This window comes from Brachyistius frenatus, unplaced genomic scaffold, assembly GCF_029030835.1.
Source record: "Brachyistius frenatus isolate BFR_SWC_R1_liver_20210118 unplaced genomic scaffold, ASM2903083v1 Contig_16, whole genome shotgun sequence".
NCBI lineage: Eukaryota > Metazoa > Chordata > Actinopteri > Embiotocidae > Brachyistius > Brachyistius frenatus.
In genome coordinates, this window is record NW_027210615.1 from 4,923,905 (window position 1) to 4,945,197 (window position 21,293).

A 21,293-nucleotide genomic window follows, 5' to 3' on the forward strand; every position below is an offset into this window, starting at 1 on the left:
TATGAAAGAATCTGCAGCTGACCCAAAGTTAGTAATGCAACGCTGTTACAATTCCTCCGACAAATCAGGATAGAGGCAGAAAAACAAGGCGCACACTTTTCACATTTTAAAATCTCACTTTTGACAAATTAAGGTCTTGCAAAGTTAATATGCCAAACATTGTTCCCACCCACTCTTTAGTTTGTAAGTTCATCAGTTGTTAGGTTACAGTCTGCTAGAAAACACTTCCCAGCTTGAGCTGTAAATTACATTGGTGAAAGTGATGAGACTGAAGCAAACAGTTGAGTTGCAAGGTCGAAAGGCGTCCAACCGGTTTATTTGTTTGACCATTTTATTGGCCAATATTGACCTGTCACGGATACATTATTTTTTTTACAAAACAGAGTGCACGAAAAGATTATTGGGGTAATTTAGAAATTGCCCTTTTTTATATTAATTTGAAATGATTACATTCCCAGTGAACTTGACTGTTTCAGTGCACCAATGCCATTTTTTGATAAAGTGTATCATTAAACTGCAAAATAATCCTGCTTTCTTCCTCTATATCTTTGTCACAAGCATTTAATAGACACATTTCAGACAATATAGCAATACTATAATGTGCTTACTTTCTAATATTGGTATTGTCATCGACAAAATCCAAAAATCCAGTATCGGTTGGGCTCTCCTAACAAGCTCTGTAGAGTTGAGCTGAAGTGCAGAACTGGCTGATAATGCTCTGTGCCTTTGTCACTAGCAATCCTCTTTACATTGCAGAATGTAATTTGACACATTTTAAAATTGAAATGTTAATCAGTGCAGCTTTAAAAAGCTGAATAATTTCTAAGCACACTGATATGGTCTTCTGTCCCAGGTGTAAATGTTTTTTTCTGACCTTCCCTCTATGCTTGCAACTTTGTCCTTTTACTTCATCTTACTCTGCACCTCATGTGTTAATATAAAACAACTGAGAATGAAAACATGAATACAAAGGATGAACAGACAGAAGATCTATCTGTGATTGAGAACCTGCAGGCCGGCTACCATTGTATTTAGTATTCTCAGTAGGGAAGTGTGTGTATATGTATCGCAGCTGGTTGTGACTGGGATAGTCGAGGGTAATAAATCACAGAGAAAATTAGCCAGCAGTAGATGTACACTCATCCATTCAATCTTACTGTCTCTTTTTGCATTATGTAGCCCCTCACCAAACACTGAAACATTGAACTTGCATACTCAAATACACCGGGGACCTGCAGCATGCATTGGTGCACAGTGGAATATTCACAGGAAAACACACACACACACACACACACACACACACACACACACACACACACACACACACACACACACACACACACACACACACACACACACACACACACACACACACACACACACACACGCACACAGATAGGATGCATGCGGGGATACCTACTGGTTTGGTCATGGACAAACACACACACACACACACACACACACACACACACGTACACAGACACATCCTCCCCAGGGGTTTGGAAGCCCAACATGAAGCAGACATATGGAGATTCTCCACATGATCCTCTTCCTAATCATGTGGAGCAGACGGAGACTGTAGCATCAGCAACAACCGGCAACCTGCTTTACATGATTTATTACACTGACACACATAGGCTATCGAATGCTGTGTGTGTGTGTGTGTGTGTGTGTGTGTGTGTGTGTGTGTGTGTGTGTGTGTGTGTGTGTGTGTGTGTGTGTGTGTGTGTGTGTGTGTGTGTGTGTGTGTGTGTGTGTGTGTGTGTGTGTGTGTGTGTGTAACTGTTCGTGTTTTAACTGCATTATAAGTCCATGTATCTGGCACAGCACCGAGCAGCACAGTCCATTTTGGGAGGATGACAGCCTGTGTGTGTGTCTGGATGTCCGCGTCCACAGATTGGTTTCGACTTGGCTGCAGTCTAGACTTTCCCTAACTTTCACTAACATGCTACATATAACACACAGACACACGCGCCTGTATAGTGTAGTACAGCTCACCCACACATTTTACTGCAACACCGTCTCCTACCAAATATGTTGATATATTAGTCGTTTACTTTACATGAACAGAAATAATGTTCATAGGCAAAATGTTTTTTTTTTTTTTTAAATCCAGAAAGTGTGAAGATGTTACACTGCCAAGAATTCATAAAATGATGTTGTTTTGTTTTTTTGGTGGATAATATTACTTAAGATTCTGTACTTAAACCCGCAGTGCAGAACTTTAGACTCCCCTTTCTGTCAGTGACAGTATTAACAAAATCCCTTTCGACATTATGTCAAAAGCTCCCTTCCAGCCTTCTCCGTCATGATTGTCGCAGCTCTTAAATGGTGTAAAAGTTCCTTTGAGCGTCACAACCCCCAAGAAATTACTCGTTTCACTATCCAAATTTAATCCATCGGGTCTGATAACATTTGGAAATTCTAAGGCTATCAGATCAAATCAGATTTTTGTCATATCCAGATTGTATTCTGATTGATTTTTTTTAAAGTCTGAACAGCAAAAAACACATGAAATGCAATTTTTGCTGTCTGGATCTAAACCACATGTGGATGTGGTTTGAAATGTGATTCCAATCGGATTTCTACAGGTGCCTTTCAGTGCGGACGCTCCGCTGGCTCAGATCAGATTTATTGCGTCACTCGAAGAGCGACACACAATGACAACGTCATTTTCAGAGTGAGCAGAATCTACGTTACCGCTAGCAGAGCGCTGTCAGAAAGTGTCGATTTCCCGACAACAACACTCCACGGACAGAATCTGCAATTAACTGTCCGCTGCCACTTCCATATCGACAGCCTCCGTCCAAGGAAGCTGCGTCATCAGCGTAGCTGCGTGTACGTCGTTACCACAGCAACCCATGCAGATAGGCTGGTGATGTCTGGACTGTGATCTGTTTACTTGCAAACAACAGTGCGGACAATCTGTCGTAAAGATCGGATTTGAGAAAACAATCAGATTTGCCTGAAGTCTGAACTCAGCCTAAGCAGGGTCACATGATTCAATCGTTTTGTCTTCATTGGTTGGCATAGCTTTAACCAGAAGTTAGCTGACTTGGCCCATGCAAGTATTTAATGAGCATGCTCTACCTCTATAGCATGCCCAGTATGCATTCATCCAGCAAGTGTGGGGATGTCACACCAAAACTCAGTATACTGTAAAATACAAAAAAGATGTACCTGTCGTTGATCAACTTAATCTCATTTGTCAAAGGCTTGCATGTTCATTTATATGTTAAAGTCCTGCACTATATGTTTAGATAAAAGTAACAATGCTGCAATATAAATGTGCCATTGCAAGTAAACGTCCTGCATTGAAGTAGTATTTTCAAAACGTAGTCAAAGTCAAAAGTACCTATATTTGGGAAAAAAAACAATAGTCCTGTGACTGATATACTGTTATAACATTGTGCATTGATGTGTAATTGGAATTGTATTGTTGCAAATGGTCATGGTGGAGTTTGATTGAGCTATTTGAAATGTTGCAAGTACTTTAATCCATAACAGATCAGCGTAATCATAATTATAATGTTTTGTAATGTAATTGTGAAGTAACCAGCTGCAGTCAGATCAATGTAGTGGAAAAGAAAGTACAATATTAGTAGTGTCAAGTAGCATAAAATGAGGTACAAGTATCTCAGTTTGTACTTAAGAACAGTACCAGAGTAAATGCACCTGTATATTTTCCACCACTGTGTGTGGAGGCAGGTTAAGTTCAGGCAAAGTCGAAGGTTTTGGTTGAGTTTAAAATGTATCCGTGTGTGATCGCTCATGTTCAAAGTCAGTGATGTTTAATGATCTTTCTCAAACCTTAACAAAGCACTTGGAGTCAAACGTCACTAATACAAAGCTCAATGTTGATTTTGTCACCGTGTGCAGACGTTGTTAGAACGTTTTTTTTTTTTTAATTTTATTTTTTATCAGTGCAGTTTTCATATCTTGTCAATATAGAAGTGTCCTTGTTATGTTGATTAAAATGTGAATGTGTTTCCTGTCGAGGCACTAATGCTAAATAGTTGCACGTCCATACATACATTGTGTACCATTCACTATGTACTATACAGGTTCTATGATCACTAATCTCAGTATCTACTTCCTTCAATACAAAAAAAACAAAAAGTATCATTAAAAATAAGGACAATTGTTTATTTAAAAAAAAAAAAAAGCCCCATTGAATTGAGACAAACTGAAATGAGAGACTTACATGTTGTGTGAGAGTGTGTGTGTGTGCTGCGAGTGTATTTTTACCTCAGGTATCCTTCAACATGACTAATTGCATGAGGGTGACCTGCACATGGACGCGCACACGTACATACACTGGCACCAGGTTTTTCTCCTGTCTCCCCCCCGCCGGCCAGCTGCTCTGTTTTGTTAACATCGGCAGTTTCCAGCGCCTCAGACGCTCAAGCACATACGCACAAACACTCACACAGGCGCACACACACACACACACACTCCAGCCATATCTATTCATAAAATCCACAGAGACATGCAATCCATGGAGACGATTCATGTAGCAAGAGAATAAGCGAGTGCAGGAGCAGATAACGAATGAACCTGAGCCAGGCTGGTGTGTTACTGTAATGAGGCCAGGGACGGCTTTGTGCTCACCTTGTACTTTTTACACCTCTTTCCCTCCCTCCCTCTCTTTTTTCTCCCCTTGTCACCCCCCTCCCTCCTTTGTCCCCTTTCATTGCCCCTCCTCCTCTCTATACATCTCTGCTCCCATATCCCCTCCATGCTTAAACTCTACTTCCCTTCACTGTCCTCTTCTCTCTTTTTTTGTGTGTCCCATTTGCTCTCCCCTCCCTTGCTCCCCTGTTCTTCTTTTTTGCCTTTGGTTGTCATCCCATACTGGCTCTCATTGCCTCTCCTCTTTTCATTCTTCGCCTCCCCGTTGCTGTCCTCGTGTCCCCACTAATCCCCTCTCCTCCTTCCTTAATTTCACTCCTCTCATTTTCCACTTATCTGCTCTGTAGCCATCCCCCACTTGCATGCACCCAACTTTCTTCTCCAGCGTTCTCTTTATTTCCCCTAACCCTACCTAAAATATATCCTCTCCTCTCCTCTCCTCTCCTCTCCTCTCCTCTCCTCTCCTCTCCTCTCCTCTCCTCTCCTCTCCTCTCCTCTCCTCTCCTCTCCTCTCCTCTCCTCTCCTCTCCTCTCCTCTCCTCTCCTCTCCTCTCCTCTCTTCTCCTCCCCAGGGGGGCCTGCACTCTAAGTTGTCTCAGGTAGATTAATTACATGCAGTGACATGAAGGAGCTGGCCAGAGGCTTCAGTAATGAGTCTGATTACTCATCTCCAGCAGCTCTGGGCGCTCAGGGGAGGGAAGTCGGGACAGCAGGCCAGCAGAGGGGCCTCTCAGTAGGGAGAGAGCAACTCTTACCTACAGGGCTCCAGCGGCACAGTGTTTCTGACGGCACTGGTTCCACCACTTTAACATCAAAGCTGTAGAGACGGGGACATGCAACTCAGTAGGTGTAAATTTCAATTTAAGAACAGAGTACTTTTCAGCCAGAAGACATCATATGTTTGTTTTGGATGAAACCAGACGTGGCTACTTCTCTGTCCATTGCTGTAATCAATGACTCAATTAAGATGAAGCCCAGAAATCCAAACATCTACCCTCAAGTAGACCAGAGGAATGTCTACAATGGGAAAGATTTAACATTGAGGCCAAAAATGTAACCCAAAGTGGTACGGCTGGTAGACAAAAATGTTAAATGCAGGAAATCATTATTCTGTAAGCAAAGAGTTTGTAAAAGAAAGTTGATTAAGGCAAAGTTGATTTCAGCCCACGGATCAAAACAACAGTGAGATTGAGCTGGGATGTATTTCTGGCAAGATTTTCTTGATAAAGTATTTCACATTGTCCCAGGAATAAATGCTCTAATGAAGTTACATTTTTGGGCTGAGTCATTCTCCTCCCGCTAATCTTCAAGGCCCCAGATGAGTTCAATAGTTTGTTTAGTTTCAAACATTGTTCCTTTAGCTCTTGAGTTAAAGATTAAAACCTGAAACAGACAGTATCATTAGCTAGATCAAACAACAGATTATGACTGTACACACTTAAATATTGCAAAAATACTGCAATATATCACTGCATTTTAATTAAGTAAATGTGTTGTCCTTATAAACTGAACCTTAAGGTATGACATAGTGTCTGTATCTAATATCCACTCATACTTCTATTTTTCACCAAGAACTTAAGATTTCAGAGGTCAGAGTAATAACTAATGACCAAATAGAACACTGTGTTTGAGTATTAAAGTGTCCACTTAAAGTGAGGCTCCACTAAATGCTCCCCTGATGCAGCGTCATTATTATTCTTAGATGAGTTTCGAGCCACGCGGGCAGCTTTCTCTTGGGGTAGTAAGGTCAATGAATTGGTCCAATAACTTCAGTCCACATTCAACACTTATAGGATGGATTGTTATGGAACTGTGTTCAGATGTTCATGGTCCCCAGATGGTACATCCTCATTCACGATGGTGATCTTTGACATTTTCTTTAGCGCCACTATGACAATAATGTCTGTGGTTTTGAGTGTAATATTTCCAGAGCTCTGGGATGGATTGGCGTAAAATCTGGTACACATATCCATGCTACTCTAAGGATGAATTGTAATAACTTTGGCGATCCCTGACAAATATTTTAGTTCCACCAGCAGGTCAAAATTTGACACGAACTAAGGACATCCCCATCAATTTCAGCTGTACTTTGTGCTCAGTGCTAATTAGTAAATATGGTATTGGTAAATATTACCAGCATTGTATCCTAATATGATGAGCATCATCTGATAAGCATCAACATAAAGCATTTTCATTGTAAAATGTTAGCATGCTGATGTTATCATTCAACTGAAGGAACAGCTGTGCCCAAATATAGCTTCATAGAGTTGTTAGCATGACTGTGACCATACTTATTTTATAATAGTGCAAACTACAAGATTAAATTTGGATCACACAGACATTTTTGCACTTTGCAAGTTCCATTTGGTACCTGTATTTTCAAATAGTTTTTTTTTTTTTTCTAAAGTGGTTTCAGCTTCTCAAAATCCCTGCTCTGCCGCTTCTCCTCTCCCGATTCTCTTCCCTTTTCCTTTCTTATTTTTCAGCATTAAATCAGCTTACAACTTCTCTGTTACTCCGGAGCGTCCCCCAGGAAGCGAGTTAGACAGTGGGTGATGCTCAGTGTGACTGGGTGGCGCGGTGTCACAGTGTGGTTTGTGTCAGCATTTTAAGCCATGTGACAGTATGAATAAAGCATGATGTGGCGGGCAGGAGGGTGGGCAGGGGCTGACAAGAGAACAAGCTCACCCAGTGTTTCAGTGACGGCGGACAAGTTGAAACCCTTAAAGTTTAATGGGGGCCACTCCGCAGAGAGGAGCGGGGTAGTATATGTGGGCATGTGTGTGTGGGTCCTGTGGTTTTACTGGGCTGCCATACACAGGCCTTTAGCCAGTGGGATTTAATAGTGATGCTAATAAAGTCAGCGGGTCGACCTCATGTGTGACGGATTAGGGTCGCACTGAACTGGTGGGAAGGGAATAAGTTCAATCAGACTCGCCTTTGTGGCAAACAAGTGTTTTGGTTTAAATCTCTGTTCTGTGAAGCTGTTGACCTCCAGAATCCTGTGGTTTCATCGCTCTGTGGTCACGTTATCCTATCTCAATCCAGATCTAGACTTCCCACATTCCTTCTTCTTCTTCTGTGCTCCTTACAATGTCTCCATTTTTTTCTTGTTTATGCTCTTTTTCTTCAACTTGTCCGTTCATTCAGTCTCTTTCTCCTCCAGGCTGAACTGAAACAGACAGAAATAATGCCATGTTTTGCTTTGATAAAGCATGTAAATAAGTAGCTTTTCTACTGTGCTTGTACACAGCACAGTCTCTGAGAGGCAAAGATTAGAAGCACTGTGATGTTACAACCCTGAGAAAACTCTGCGGGAGGAGTTCATGGTGTCAGTGGTTGGGTTTGCAGAGTGTTCAAACACAGCATTGAGTTCTTTAGAACATGCCCACCATCTTTTCCTAGCCTTAAGCAAGTAGTTTCGATTGTCTCATCAAAGAAGTTGCAGATCAGGTAATGGTCATATGAATCATTTCTAGAACTATAAGCATATGAGTTTTGGAAGACATAAACCAAAGGGCTGTCCTACTCACTGGAGCTCCAGATCAAAAAACAGTCCTGCACGTCTTTTTTGAGAGTCCAGTTTTAAAGTCTTGTTCTTTACCAATCACCTTAAGCTTCTGTCACCCACTTGTGTGCAATATAAGGTCTTCACAATCCCTGAATTGGAATAAAAAGATATTTAAAATAATCCTGGAGATTTTTCTCCTCCAAAAAATGACCCCAACGGTCAAACGTAACCCACAGTTGCATTTGCAAGTTTAGAAACGTCTAGCAGTCGTCTACATAATGGCAATCTGGTGTCCCAGAGAAGTGACGTCGTTCAGATGAAATATATATTATGTGAAGTTTTCCTTGATGGGAGGATGTGGAGTGGATGGATAGTCAAATACAATGGTGATCTTGAGTGCAGAAGACTGCTGTTCACTTCCTGTTTCCGTTCTCATGTTAAGACAGTTTTTTTTAACCACATACTTTTGCCGTGACAACGAAGATTGCATAACTTTAAGGCACAACTTGTCTTGCGCTATCATTTTAACCCAAACTATTATCTTAATTTTTTAACCCTAAACAAGTGGCTTTTTTTGTGCCTAAAACTAACCAGCAAATTTACTGTTGCCATGGTGACAAAGGTTACATAACTTTAAGGAGGTAGTAACTTAAAGGCTCAACATGTTTCAAGTCATCATTTTAACCCAACTTTGACCCATTTCAACTGGCGGCACTAACTTGACTTGTTATCCTGACAGTACTTACAATTATAATCTTTCAAGATATGGGCCTTTATTTTGTCCACCTACAGCTACAGCTACAGCAGATCAGCTTCAGAGTATAGGGTTGGAGAAAAGTTCAGACTGTATCATACGTGAAAATGTGTGTGTGTGTGTGTGTGTGTGTGTGTGTGTGTGTGTGTGTGTGTGTGTGTGTGTGTGTGTGTGTGTGTGTGTGTGTGTGTGTGTGTGTGTGTGTGTGTGTGTGTGTGTGTGTGTGTGTGTGTGTGTGTGTGTGTGTGTGTGTGTGTGTGTATGCATGTCTCAGGCCCCATTGCTCAAATGGGATGTTGGAGCCCCGTCTACCAAATCCAGTGTGTCAGCGAGCAAATTGGAAATGCCAATTTCACTTTATACCGCTCCGTATCTTATCTCTCCCTTACCCCCATCCTACCACTTAGCTCATGTGTAAATGAATAAGGTCCTTTCACACACATACCAGTCTCCGACTTCTGCCTCTCCTTCACCTCTCTGACCACCTCTCGTTCTCCACTTCCCCTTCGTCTTCTTCTCTTCTCCCAATCACCTGTCCTGTCTCGTCTCCCTCCGTCCCACTCTCCTCATGTCCTCATCCCTGCCTCCATTCCTCCATGTCCATTCAACTGGAACCCATCTGTTATTTCTCTATGTGTATTTATAAAATATGTCTGTTTTGGTGGATATGGATTTATGCATGCGTGCGTTCTTGGGCCGTATCGCTTTCTGCAATGAACGAGTCGGGTTGAATCACTATGCAAATGAAACACTATCTCATACAATTCCCAATTTGCATTGAATCCTCTATAAATCAGCAATTTCTCATACGCTCTCTGTCATTGTGTTTCTCTGCTTGTCTCAGTATGACTACGAGGGCGGTGACATCAGCGACCTCCCGGTTGACCTCTCTGTGGTGTGGAATGGAAACTTTGTCATTGACAACCCGTTCAACATTCAAGGTAAAACATTTTCTTCTTGCGCTCCTTCCTTCTCTGCTCTCGGTTCACGTTGGTGGAGCATGTCGCTTCGCAAAAACAAATAAACAATGAAGTGGTCTTGCTTGTTTATTTGCCTGTAATGATTTTCTGCAAAGCAACAACACAGTGTGCAGTTTGTCCCCTTCCTAAGAAATCTGTAATTTCAGTTTTGACAGCTATCAGGGAAAAAGGTGAAAGTGTAGCGTTCGCTTGGAAAAACACTATTCTTGTCTCGGGGATAAAAGAGGGGCAGAGGGAGTGATTGATGGACGGTGATGATAACAAACAAACATCCAGCACAGAAATTAATAGGGATGGATGTTAGAGAGGACGATAAACAAATGGAGAAAGCAATAGGCAGAAGAAAGAATGAAGAGCAAGAGCGATGGGTGGATGACAGGTTGATAAATGCGCTATGTAATGGCGCGGGGGGTGTAGATGTGAATAAAGGGATTGATAAAGAAAAACAGAAAGCGACATGGAGGGATGGCTTTTATTATTTTTAATCGCTATTTGTGCATGAAGTGGAAAACAATTACCAATTCTAAATTCTTTATCAAGTGTAATATATTGGGTGGTGGAGGCTAATGATTTTAGACGTCCCATTACACAAGATAATATAAGTCTTTCTCTCAAATGTGTCGTACAGTCTTGTGCTCAGAATGCATGTACAGTCAGATTAACAAACCCTCCCTACTCCAGTCCCTTCTGTTTTTTCTTCATATTTTCAGTCCCAAAAACAACACACATGCACATTTTAATCTCACATCCTCTGTGTCGCATCTGACCTCATTTTGATAGATGTCAGAATTTTGCAGATTGCTTGGAAATTAGTTGCTTATTGGTCATGACCTAAATCTTCTGCTGGTGTCGGTTTGTTTAAAATGTGCTCTCTCCTGTCTGTTTCTGAGATCCTCTCCGGGGGATTAAACGTCCCGTGTTTACCACGTGTAGAAAGGTATCGTAGCTGTCACAACACAGTAAATAATCCCATTTTTTATGCACTCAAGTAGATAGGTCCTTTACTGTAATTCAGAACTATAAATTTGGTGACTTATTTTTGAATCAGATAAGTACTTAACTGAGCAATACAAGCCTACTTTTCGTGAATAATTTACTCACTGCTGTGGTATCAACATTTATTTAGTCTGTCATATATGTCTGCACATTGCAGTTTAACAATAATGTCTTTAATTAAACATTTCTATTCATAAAATACAGTGTTTCATTTTGGTAAGGGTTGATACATAATACTGTTATGTTTACAACACTTACGTTTAAATTGGAAAAGGAAAAGTGTCATTTAGTTGCACATTTCAAAGTAATTCAGTTTAATTTAAGGCTGTTTAGTTAAGTTCTGTAAATCTGTTCCAGTTTGACTTTTGAAATGTACTAAACAGTTAAGATTGCGTTTATACACCTGGAATTCAGGATCAAAGTTCAGTTTTTTATTTTTTTTATTTTTATTATATAGATTTAACCTGATTACTTTTAGTTTCACATTGCAATTTTGCGAGCACACTAAACCATTTTTTTGCCTCTAAATTATTATTATTATTATTATTGCATGGGTACCTGCACTCCTCTCAAAAAATGTGTTGTATTATTTTTGCATTTTTATGCATTTTCAAGTTTTGATTTCTTCATTGAATCCAATTTCAATTAAATACTTCCTCTACTGTCTCCTCCTCTCTCCATGTTCTACTGCTGCTCATTTGGACTTCCCTGCTGCTTCTTTTTCCTCTTCTCTTGTTTAATGAGTGGCGACAGCCTGTCTCAACTTCCTATAATTAGTCCGAAAAATCACAGCTTTCCAAAAAGTCTTTTCTTTGATCTGGGCCGGGATCACCTCTTTTAGTTGCACCAGATTTTGTTCTTTTGGTTCGAGGCACGTTCCTCCACTGCTATTTTGGTCCGCAGCAAACTGAAAAATCGACAGATACAAACCAAACAATGTAGAAGTGAAAGCACCTTGGATTACTAAAGCTGCTTTGATACCTCGTGTCTGCTGGATTTGGTTTGCTTCATTTGCTCTGGTAGAAAAGGTTTGATTCTGATTTAAATAATCAAAGATTGCTTTGGGTCTTTTCCTTCCCAGGACCATTCAGCACTGCTAATGCAGGCTAACAGTCAAACTATTACCTGCCACTCCATATAACTTAATAATTGCTCCAACTAGAACTAAAAAGCAACAGTGTAACACTTCAATCCATGCTAAAAACTTTTGCTCACCCCCAAAACATCCCAGGTAGCTTTTAATTCTCTGGATCAAAGTGAAGCAATGGATTTAATTATAGGAAGGTGACATGTAGAGTCATTCAACGGCAATGTAAATCAAGTATGACCTCTATAAACGTTTCTTGTTCTTATCTGACATTTCACAATCTTGAATTATTTTAAACCTGGCATTTTTCCTATCAACATAGCTATTGTGGTCTAACTGAAAGTCAACACAGAATTGGAACGACTATTAAACATTGTCTTCCTGAAAAAAAAATGGTTTATTATTTATAAAAGTAAATGTATTAAGACTGGAAATGGGCCTGAAACACAGCAGGGAACAAAGCTCACACTATTTAGGGTTACAATCCTTGCTTTTGTTGTTGAACTCATTCGCACCTCCAAATCCCCAAATTCCCTTCCAGCTCACTGTTGATGCTTTGAAAAGAAACACAGTGCACAGTTGTCAGCTGTGAGGAATTTGGGGGATTTTGGGGGCACTCTTGCAAACTATGAACAGGTTATCCGGATAACTTTGAATGAAAGTCACGACAGGGTTTTAGACATCCAAATGCCAGCTGTGCGGTTTTCGACAACTAAGTTATCCAGATAACTCTTTAAACAGACCCCAGGGATACGTGCCACAGTGACTGCTTTGCATGTGACAGCATGGTCTTCAGCTCTGAGAGTGTGAAATCCAATGATCTTAGGCCGTGTGCATGCGTGTGTTTCTGTGTGAACTTGTCAAGTATATTCCTGTTGTTATGACTAGGAGGAAGCAGTACTTGCTACTTGACTTTGTAGGTGGCAGAGAATTTACGCAGGCAGAATCCAAAGCCAGTGGTACGTTCTTCAAACCAAGTCAAAGGCAGACTTCTGAGACAGAAACCCCATCGACCCCCAAAGACTATTTCGTGCGAAAGCCTTACAGAATTTTGATTATGCAAGTTCAACCCAATGTTTAGTGTTGAAGGTCTAAAACTCTTTAAAAACATGCATCATGAACCTGTCCTCACACATACAAATCTCCGGAAGGCCCTCTCCTCCTTTTCTCCTCCCTTCCTCCTCCCTTTTGTCTCACTCCTCCATTAATCCCTCCCCGTTCCATCCCTGTCTTCTTTCTGAACCGGAGCTGTATTATCCGTCTGAGGCAGAGCCGCTCGGCGCTGGCCCAGCTTTGCCCTGGTGTAAAGTGGAGATGTTAATGTTAATTAAATCATTCATTTGGTTCAGATTAATTAGCGTCGCGCTACTTTTAAGGCGAGCCGTGGCTAATCAGATTAGGCCGAGCTGAGGGCCGAGGCGGGCAGATGGATACGAAACGAGGCTCGCTTTGAAGTCCGGCCGCCTTCTGTCTGCAGAGGAGGAGTAGGTGGAGGGAGGAGATTCCTCCGTGCTCTAATGCTTTTTTTTTTTTTCCTCTCTGTTTTTCCTCTTCACCTCATTTCAAATCTGTTTAACTGGTGTGACGGCAAACAAACCTGCCTGCAGGTTTTGGCAGCGTCGCGTCGACTGAGATCATTTTTATGGCGATTAACAGATGACAAAACAAAAACAAAAACAAAAACAACAAAAAAATCCTAATTATTAACTGATCGTTTTTGCTCTCTTGTTTGCATGTAGCTCTTATCCTCTGTTTGCTTTTGCTGGTTTCTCTACTCATTCACATTCTCTGTTGTCAACAGTCTCACTTTCTCTCAACCTCCCTCCCATTTCCTCCCTCTATCTGTTTTCTCCGAGTCTCGTAGCCTCGCGGGGCCACACCATCTTTAAATTCATAACAATCCTTGTTGCTGTTTTGTTAACAAGCGCAACTAAAATGTATCCTCCCTCTCCTCCGTGCTTCCTTTCATCTCCCTCTCCTCCACCTTCTCAGGTGTTTGAGGACTTTATTTATTTATTTATCTATTTCTTAATTTTTTACTTTTAATGACTTTTTCCACTCTGCAGAGTTGAGGGAATGTTTTTTTTACACAACAAATTATCAATTCCCTATTGGCGTTATAAGACATTACCTGTTGAATTAATTTCTGTGATATCCCTCTAGGTGGCTTGTTCATTTTTTTTTTTCTCCCTCTATTTATGTGTGAAAACGGTTATTTTCTCATGGTTACAGCCTCACAGTGGTAATAATCACCTACTGAAGGTTTTAGGTGTAATGTGGGTGATTAACATTCATTTATTCTGTTTCCCTGCCCTCGCTCAGGCTCACAGACACACAAACCCCTGATTACTTTTTCTTTATTTTTTTTACTTACCACCATGGCTTTCTTTTAAATTAACACTTACGAAAGTTTCCGTTCATCAAAAACAAATAAAAATGTGAAACACTATATATATATATATATTTTGCAGTTAGATGCATGTACTGTATCACTGTAGCCTAGGGAAATTTAAATTTGAAGCATTTATCTGACATTTTTTGACGTTGTCTTCCTGAGAGTGAGCTCTGTTTGCTGAATCTGTAGAGAGCCAGAGGGAAGTTATCTTAACTTAAAGCCCCGGAGAGCGAGCCAGCCCTTCTCTGGCCAACGTTTTTATTTTAAAAGAAGCACTTTTAAAGTTTTGGTGCGCTAACAAGCTAAGCTCGGATATTAGGAGCAAGAACGGTGGTGGGTATCAGCATAGCAGGGCTTGCCTGGAAGTGGAACAGGGCTTTAAAAGGCCTTTTTACGGCAGACATTTGATCTTGTCACAGCGGGTATGCAAAGATGAAGTTAATGATGACTCGGCGTCCTTCCCTCAGTGGAATGCAGCCCTGTGCTCTGCTGACAAACTCAGAAAGACAGCAGTAAAAAAAAGGTCTATTGTTTTTACAAGTATGTTGCTTCTAAATATATATATTTTGTTTTTGGTTAAAGCTTTTTTTTTTTTTTTTTTAAAGTAAATGGACATTTTTATTAGAAGAAAAAGAAAACACTTCCAGCAGGTTTAAGTATATTTTCTCATTAGACGTTCTTTTATAATTCTGAAAACGTGAAAAATGAAATAATGATTAAATAAATTGTGAGCGCAGTGGGGTTGTTACTTTTTCATAAGATAGCTTTGTCACTTTGCTTTGCTCAGCCATGCTAACTCCTTTAAAATGTCTGCCATGGCCTCATAGATGAATGTCACTGTCAGTTACGTGTGCTATTAAAAACCGCTGTTCACCCCCCTCAGACATTGGTATATTTGTAACCATTACTACAGTTCCCTCCTGCAGAGCAGTTCACTAACATGCATGGTTGTATGAGCACACGTTAAATCATACATGTGTCTCTCTCCAACTGTTTCCCATCCAGCCCACCTGTACAAGTGCAGAGCGTTGCGGGACAGCTGCGGTATGTGCCTGAAGGCTGACCCCAGGTTTGAATGTGGTTGGTGCATCCAGGACAAGAAGTGCTCCCTCAGGCAGGAGTGCAACGGTGGAGGAAGTTCCCACCTCCCACTGCTGCTGGCTGAAGGCGGAGGGTGGATGCATGCCACATCTGGAAACAGCCGCTGCACCCACCCCAAGATTATTAAGGTAAGTGTGTGTATTAGGTTTCCTTTGGCTGTACATGAAAGATGAACTTGAACAGATTTGAGATGTACTGATTTGTGTGTGTGTGTGTGTGTGGGGGGGGGGGGGGGTTTGAGAGCATACTTATGCAATTTTTGATGGTATATTTGTGCTTAATTCTAATGCGTATCAACTCTTAATGTATTCAATGACATCGTTGTTAGTAATCGTAAAATCTGTGTCACCTAACAATATTGCCCTGACATCATTTGTTTGAAGAGAAATAAGGCTAATTAAAGCCTCAGTTGTGAAGACAGACAAGACAGATGGAGGAGGAATTTTATTCTGCTCTTCTGTGAAAATTTCTCCACATCTCGTCCTTGTTAGTCATAATCTGATGGTTTTCAGACACCCTGACACTCACTGAAATTGGTTCTTAATGTTATCTGTGTGTGTGTGTGTGTGTGTGTGTGTGTGTGTGTGTGTGTGTGTGTGTGTGTGTGTGTGTGTGTGTGTGTGTGTGTGTGTGTGTGTGTGTGTGTGTGTGTATGCGTGTTTTTGAGAGCATACTAATCCAATTTCCAGTGTTTGTGTGGCTTTGTGTAGTTGCGAGTTGACAGTCGTTACTTTGCACCAGATTGTGGGGTACCATGTAATGTCTGTATTTATACGGCCCTCTAGCCTTTTCTTGTGCATGTCCATTGCACGTGAGAAGGCATGAATGCCATCGCTGTTTACGATTTCTCATCTGCTCTGTGCTTACAAACACTCACAGCGTTCTGTCTTTTTTTTCTTTGTATTTTTTTCTTCCTCCCACAAACATGCACCTAAGCAGAAATACATTTTTATACACAGACCCCCTCACTATTTTTTGAAAGAGTGAAACTGTTGCCGGGTAGATGTAATGAAAGACATGAGCCTGGAATATCTTCACATCCAGCTGAGTGTGTGCCGAATTTCAGAAAAGTTCAACTTTGTCGGGGACACCATTTGGTATGGACTGCATTTTACATGAACCGCTGCGCAACAGCGTGAGCTCTGACCTCTATGCTACCTCCGAACAAAATACAGCAACACAAAACCCAGCCACATTATCTATCATTGCCTTCACTGAAAATGCAAAGGCCCAAGTAGGTTTTTTGACCACATGAACTTAAGATACAATTTCACAATCAAGTTAAGGCCTCTTTTGCTTCCTCGCTAAACAATTCCATCTGAAAACAGTAATTCCTTTAAACCATCTAAGTTTTGATCGAATGTGCGTCCACATATTAAAGACTTCTGTTAGTTTAGGACTAACAGAAGGTTTTTGTCCTGTGTTTTAAAATGTTTTGGTGAGGCTATATTTTGTTTAATATTTGCCTTAATAAGGCTGTTTGGGCCTTTTAAAGTCCCCCATGTTCCTAAATGTGTCTGAGTTCCTGTTAGGTTGTTTAACTATTTTACAACAATGGACTTAGGTAAATTCAATGATATACAATTTCAGTTTAAGGTATATACTAGATACTCTTCATAGGCATTCAGAAAAACAAATATGAATAACTATAAATGACCATAAACCATTTTAATTACACCAAAAATGACATGTTTAATGAAAAAAATAGAACTGAACTCAAAAGCTTCTCCAGGATGTGCATTCAATATTTCAGTTAACAGTGTATACTATACCAAAAATGGCTATTGCAAACCTGTTGAATGCAAAAGAAACCTAGCAACCAAAATTGTATGTTTCACAACTATGGATTTGTATCATAGTTCATCGAAAAGTTGAAAATGAAACAAATGTATTTGTCAAAAAGAATAACCAGCTGTATTTACTCAATGTTCACGTTACGGTTTCCTGTGGGTAATAAACATTCACCATTCATCTCCACTTTATCAAATATTTGCTTTGGCTTTTGATGTGTAATTTGAAATGAAAATATAAATATAATCTGAAAGCCATTTTGAATTCCACTGATGTGAATGTATATATCATTTTTTTGCTGCAAAGTAAAAGCAGCATAAGTCAGTGCATTGTTGCTCAAGAGCTACATCACGTCACTGAGGGAAAAGGAATTTAGAAAAGATAAATAAATTAAACTGCAACATCCACTGTCGACAACAACCAAAAGAAACTCCTCTTATCAAAACTGCCTCCAGTGATACACTTCTAAAATCACCTGCGAAGAAAAGCAGCGCGGCTTCTTTGAGCACCGCATCATAATCTCGTCAGCTCGTGAAGACTGTAATGTCACCTGTGGAGATCCAAGGCTGCTAAACCTTGATAGGCCATTGCGTCAGCTCTCTTTGTTGAAGCCCCTGTGGTCACAAAAGCCCTACGTGTCCTGAACCCAGAATGAAAGCTGCTCTATTTTAATGTGTTGCTATTAAAACACACACACACACACACACACACACACACACACACACACACACACACACACACACACACACACACACACACACACACACACACACACACACACACACACACACACACACATTGGGACCTTGTGCCTGCCCTTGGCACAGAAATGGTATTATTACTCACTGTTACATCAAACTGCTACTCTTGAGATGGAGTCACGTAGAAGTTTGTTTGGATTTGATTTTTTTTTTTAACCGTCTTTTAGGTACGTGCGTTTTCGTATCTCACTGTCAGTCTGATGTAGTGATGGGAACGTTCTGAGGTTCAAAGTCCAGCATTGGTCTGTTACTGATCTCAAGTTTATTAAAGTCTGTTTCTCTTTGTTAATTTATTATTTGTCTCTTGGATCAGTTTCCTCCCTGCCTTCTTTTCAGTCTTGATTGTCTTGCCTTCATTACAAAATCAGAAAAGCTTTTCTACCCATCAAAAGGCAAAGGAAACTATCCTAATTTTCTTACGGAGGTACAAAATCTGCAAATTAGATGGTATATTTGTGCTTAATACGAATGCGTATCAACTCTGTATTCAATGAAATTATGTTGATGGTAATTGTAAAATCTGTGTCATCTAATAATATTGCCCTGGCATCATTTGTTTGAAGAGAAACAAGGCTTATTAAAGCCTCAGTTGTGAAGACAGACAAGACAGATGGAGGAGGAATGTTATTCTGTTCTTCTGTGAACATTTCTCCACATCTCGTCCTTGTTAGTAAGAATCTGATGGTTTTCAGACACCCTGACATTCATTGAAATTTAAATCTGGTTCTTAATGTTATCTCTGTGTGTGTGTGTGTGTGTGTGTGTGTGTGTGTGTGTGTGTGTGTGTGTGTGTGTGTGTGTGTGTGTGTGTGTGTGTGTGTGTGTGTGTGTGTGTGTGTGTGTGTGTGTGTGTGTGTGTGTGTGTGTGTGTGTGTGTGTCAGTGTCAGAGAGAGAGAGAAACAGAAACACACACTTTAGTTGTGTAAAGTCACAAAATCGCGTGTGAATATATGCTTGTGTGCATGTTGAAGGCACCCTCTTTATGTCTTTATGTATGTGCGAGCATAATGCATGTTTATTGTATGTTGTCATAACTGCATGCATAAAGCTTACATTCACAAATGTTTGAAGACAGAAGTGCATACCTGTTCCTGCATTTGTCCTGGTCTGTAGTTCGTATGTACAGAAGGCCATTATAAGGGAATGGAGAGAAAGAATGGTGTGTTTTGATATTATGATGATAGTACAAGTGTTGCAAAACTAGAGGTAATAATTATCAAACAAAATATGAAAACCAAAAGGAAATGACACCTTGACTTGAGGACTGTTTTTTTATTATGACCCTACAGTGGAGGTAGCTTAAGAAATGTATTCATCAAGTAGATCAGGCATTATGAGTACCCGTCAAATGGCGGCACCCATTGATTTGTGAACTGCCATTTTTAAGCAACGAGTCTTGCAACCAACATCTTGTTTTTTTTAGAGCCAAAAGTAACCATATTTGGACAAGCTGGGGAGGAGTGGGGGTGGATCTGACTGAGAACCTGAGGACAGTATGCCCGCCCACTCTACCGGAAACCTGATTCCACCCCAGGCATGTCATTTAAACCAAGCACGCCCTCAAACACACCTCTCTTTGAGGCCTTACATCTTAATGATTATGGAAATAATTTCAGAGTGACCTCTAAAACACTCTTTGGAAGATGTCAACTTAGGTAATGACACCCTAATGACATCGAACAAAAATTGAATTGGTATTTCATGAGAGAAGTTTATGTTTTTATTAATGGGAGGCTCTTAAAGCCAGTTTTTTTTTTTTTTTTTGCTGTCCCTCTTGACCCTCGGTGGTATTTCAATTTAATGCACTTCTGCATTGGCATTGGCATTTGTTGACCTGAACAGCATCCAGTTGTGATTATAATATATAATTTCAAAACTGACAATGTGAACAGGCCTTAACTATTTCCAGCCTCACAGTCCTGGTACCGGGCCAAGCTATGTCTGCTGAATTAAAATGTGTAATTTTGTTTTAATTGCCTCTGGCTGATGGGGTTAAACTGGACACACAGTTACAGCTGTTAAGTGGAGGGGAAATGTTAGGTTTTGTGCAGAAATACTTTCAGAAAAAACTGGTTTATTTGTCTCCATGGTGACCATGACTGTGACATTTTAGTGATCACTAGCAAATTACCTTATTGATAGGCATTGCAGGTAATCACCCATAATTGGCAGGAGCATTTAATCAGCCAAGTCTCCCAATACAAAAAAGTTGATGCCATTGAAAATAAGAACCCTTGTAATAATATTCCCTTATGAACATAACTATGCCTAATGTGTTAGGAGTCATTTTGGCTAAGTATGTACTAGCAGAACTCCCAAACTATTTTCTGACCTCGTAAACAACTTTCCCAGGTTTTACCAGCTGCTGCCCTTCCATGGCCCCATGTCCTATTGGTTACTGCTCAGACCACAGCAAGATTACCATGTTACAGAACACACACACACACAATGTGTGTAGAGGCTGGATGACAGACTTCTAGGAAACCACTGCTGTAATACTGATGATTTGATGTGGCTACTATGAGGTTAGGACTGCAGAATGAAGGCCACATCGCCACAGTCACGCCCCGGTGCTTTGCCTCCAGTGGATTCCTGGTCAGTGGTGCTCAAAAGAAGTGGCCAAACAGAGGAAGAAAAATAATATCAAAGAGAATAAGATTAAGTGGATTTTTTTTTTCCTGTAATGCTACATGCTATATTATTATAAACCAGAATTGAAAATATAATGGAAATGTTCTTCTCTAGCTGTGATTGCAAAACAATAGAAAAAGTGGAGGGGAAATGTGTTTTTGGTTGTATTTAAATACACAACTTTGACTGCAGTTATCTGCAAAGTGTGCTGAATGTCTGCTAACTGGTGTTTAATAGCAGCCGGATATGTACGGTAAGTCATTAGCGATTGGTTGGAGCAAATCCAAATCTTCCGACCACACAAAACACCCAACAAAGACTGCAGCGTCAGACTAAATAATGAAGTTGTAGCAAAATTGCCATTCAGTCTCAATATGTGGCTTTTAGCTAACCAGCTCCAGGATTCAGTGGTTAGAGGCTAGTAGCGGGAAGAGACTGTGTTATACTCGTATGCATCCTCAAGCATTTGTGGTCGTTGTGTCATTTGAGTCCTCGATCAGTTTGGCTACTCATGTGGAACAATTATATCTGCATTTTCCTTTGCAGTTATATCCTAAGGCTTGTTAGTTAGCGCTTAAATGTGGTTCTGTTGTATCAGATTACCGCCAAAACCGCCTGAGGTCCGTTTCCAGCTTGAGGGCGTCTGTACTTTA

The 21,293-nt window shown here is 40.5% G+C and overlaps 1 protein-coding gene across 2 annotated transcripts in view; it reads left to right on the forward strand.

Annotated features, from left to right (window-relative positions):
- The window catches only part of plxna1a (plexin A1a), a 262,803-nt gene that overhangs the window by 173,364 nt on the left and 68,146 nt on the right, over positions 1-21,293 (forward strand). For both annotated transcript variants that reach the window (XM_069694062.1, XM_069694063.1), the window contains exons 11-12: positions 9,742-9,838; positions 15,361-15,584. In XM_069694062.1, the coding sequence (XP_069550163.1) occupies positions 9,742-9,838; positions 15,361-15,584 (321 nt within the window). The remainder of the gene's footprint in view (positions 1-9,741; positions 9,839-15,360; positions 15,585-21,293) is intronic.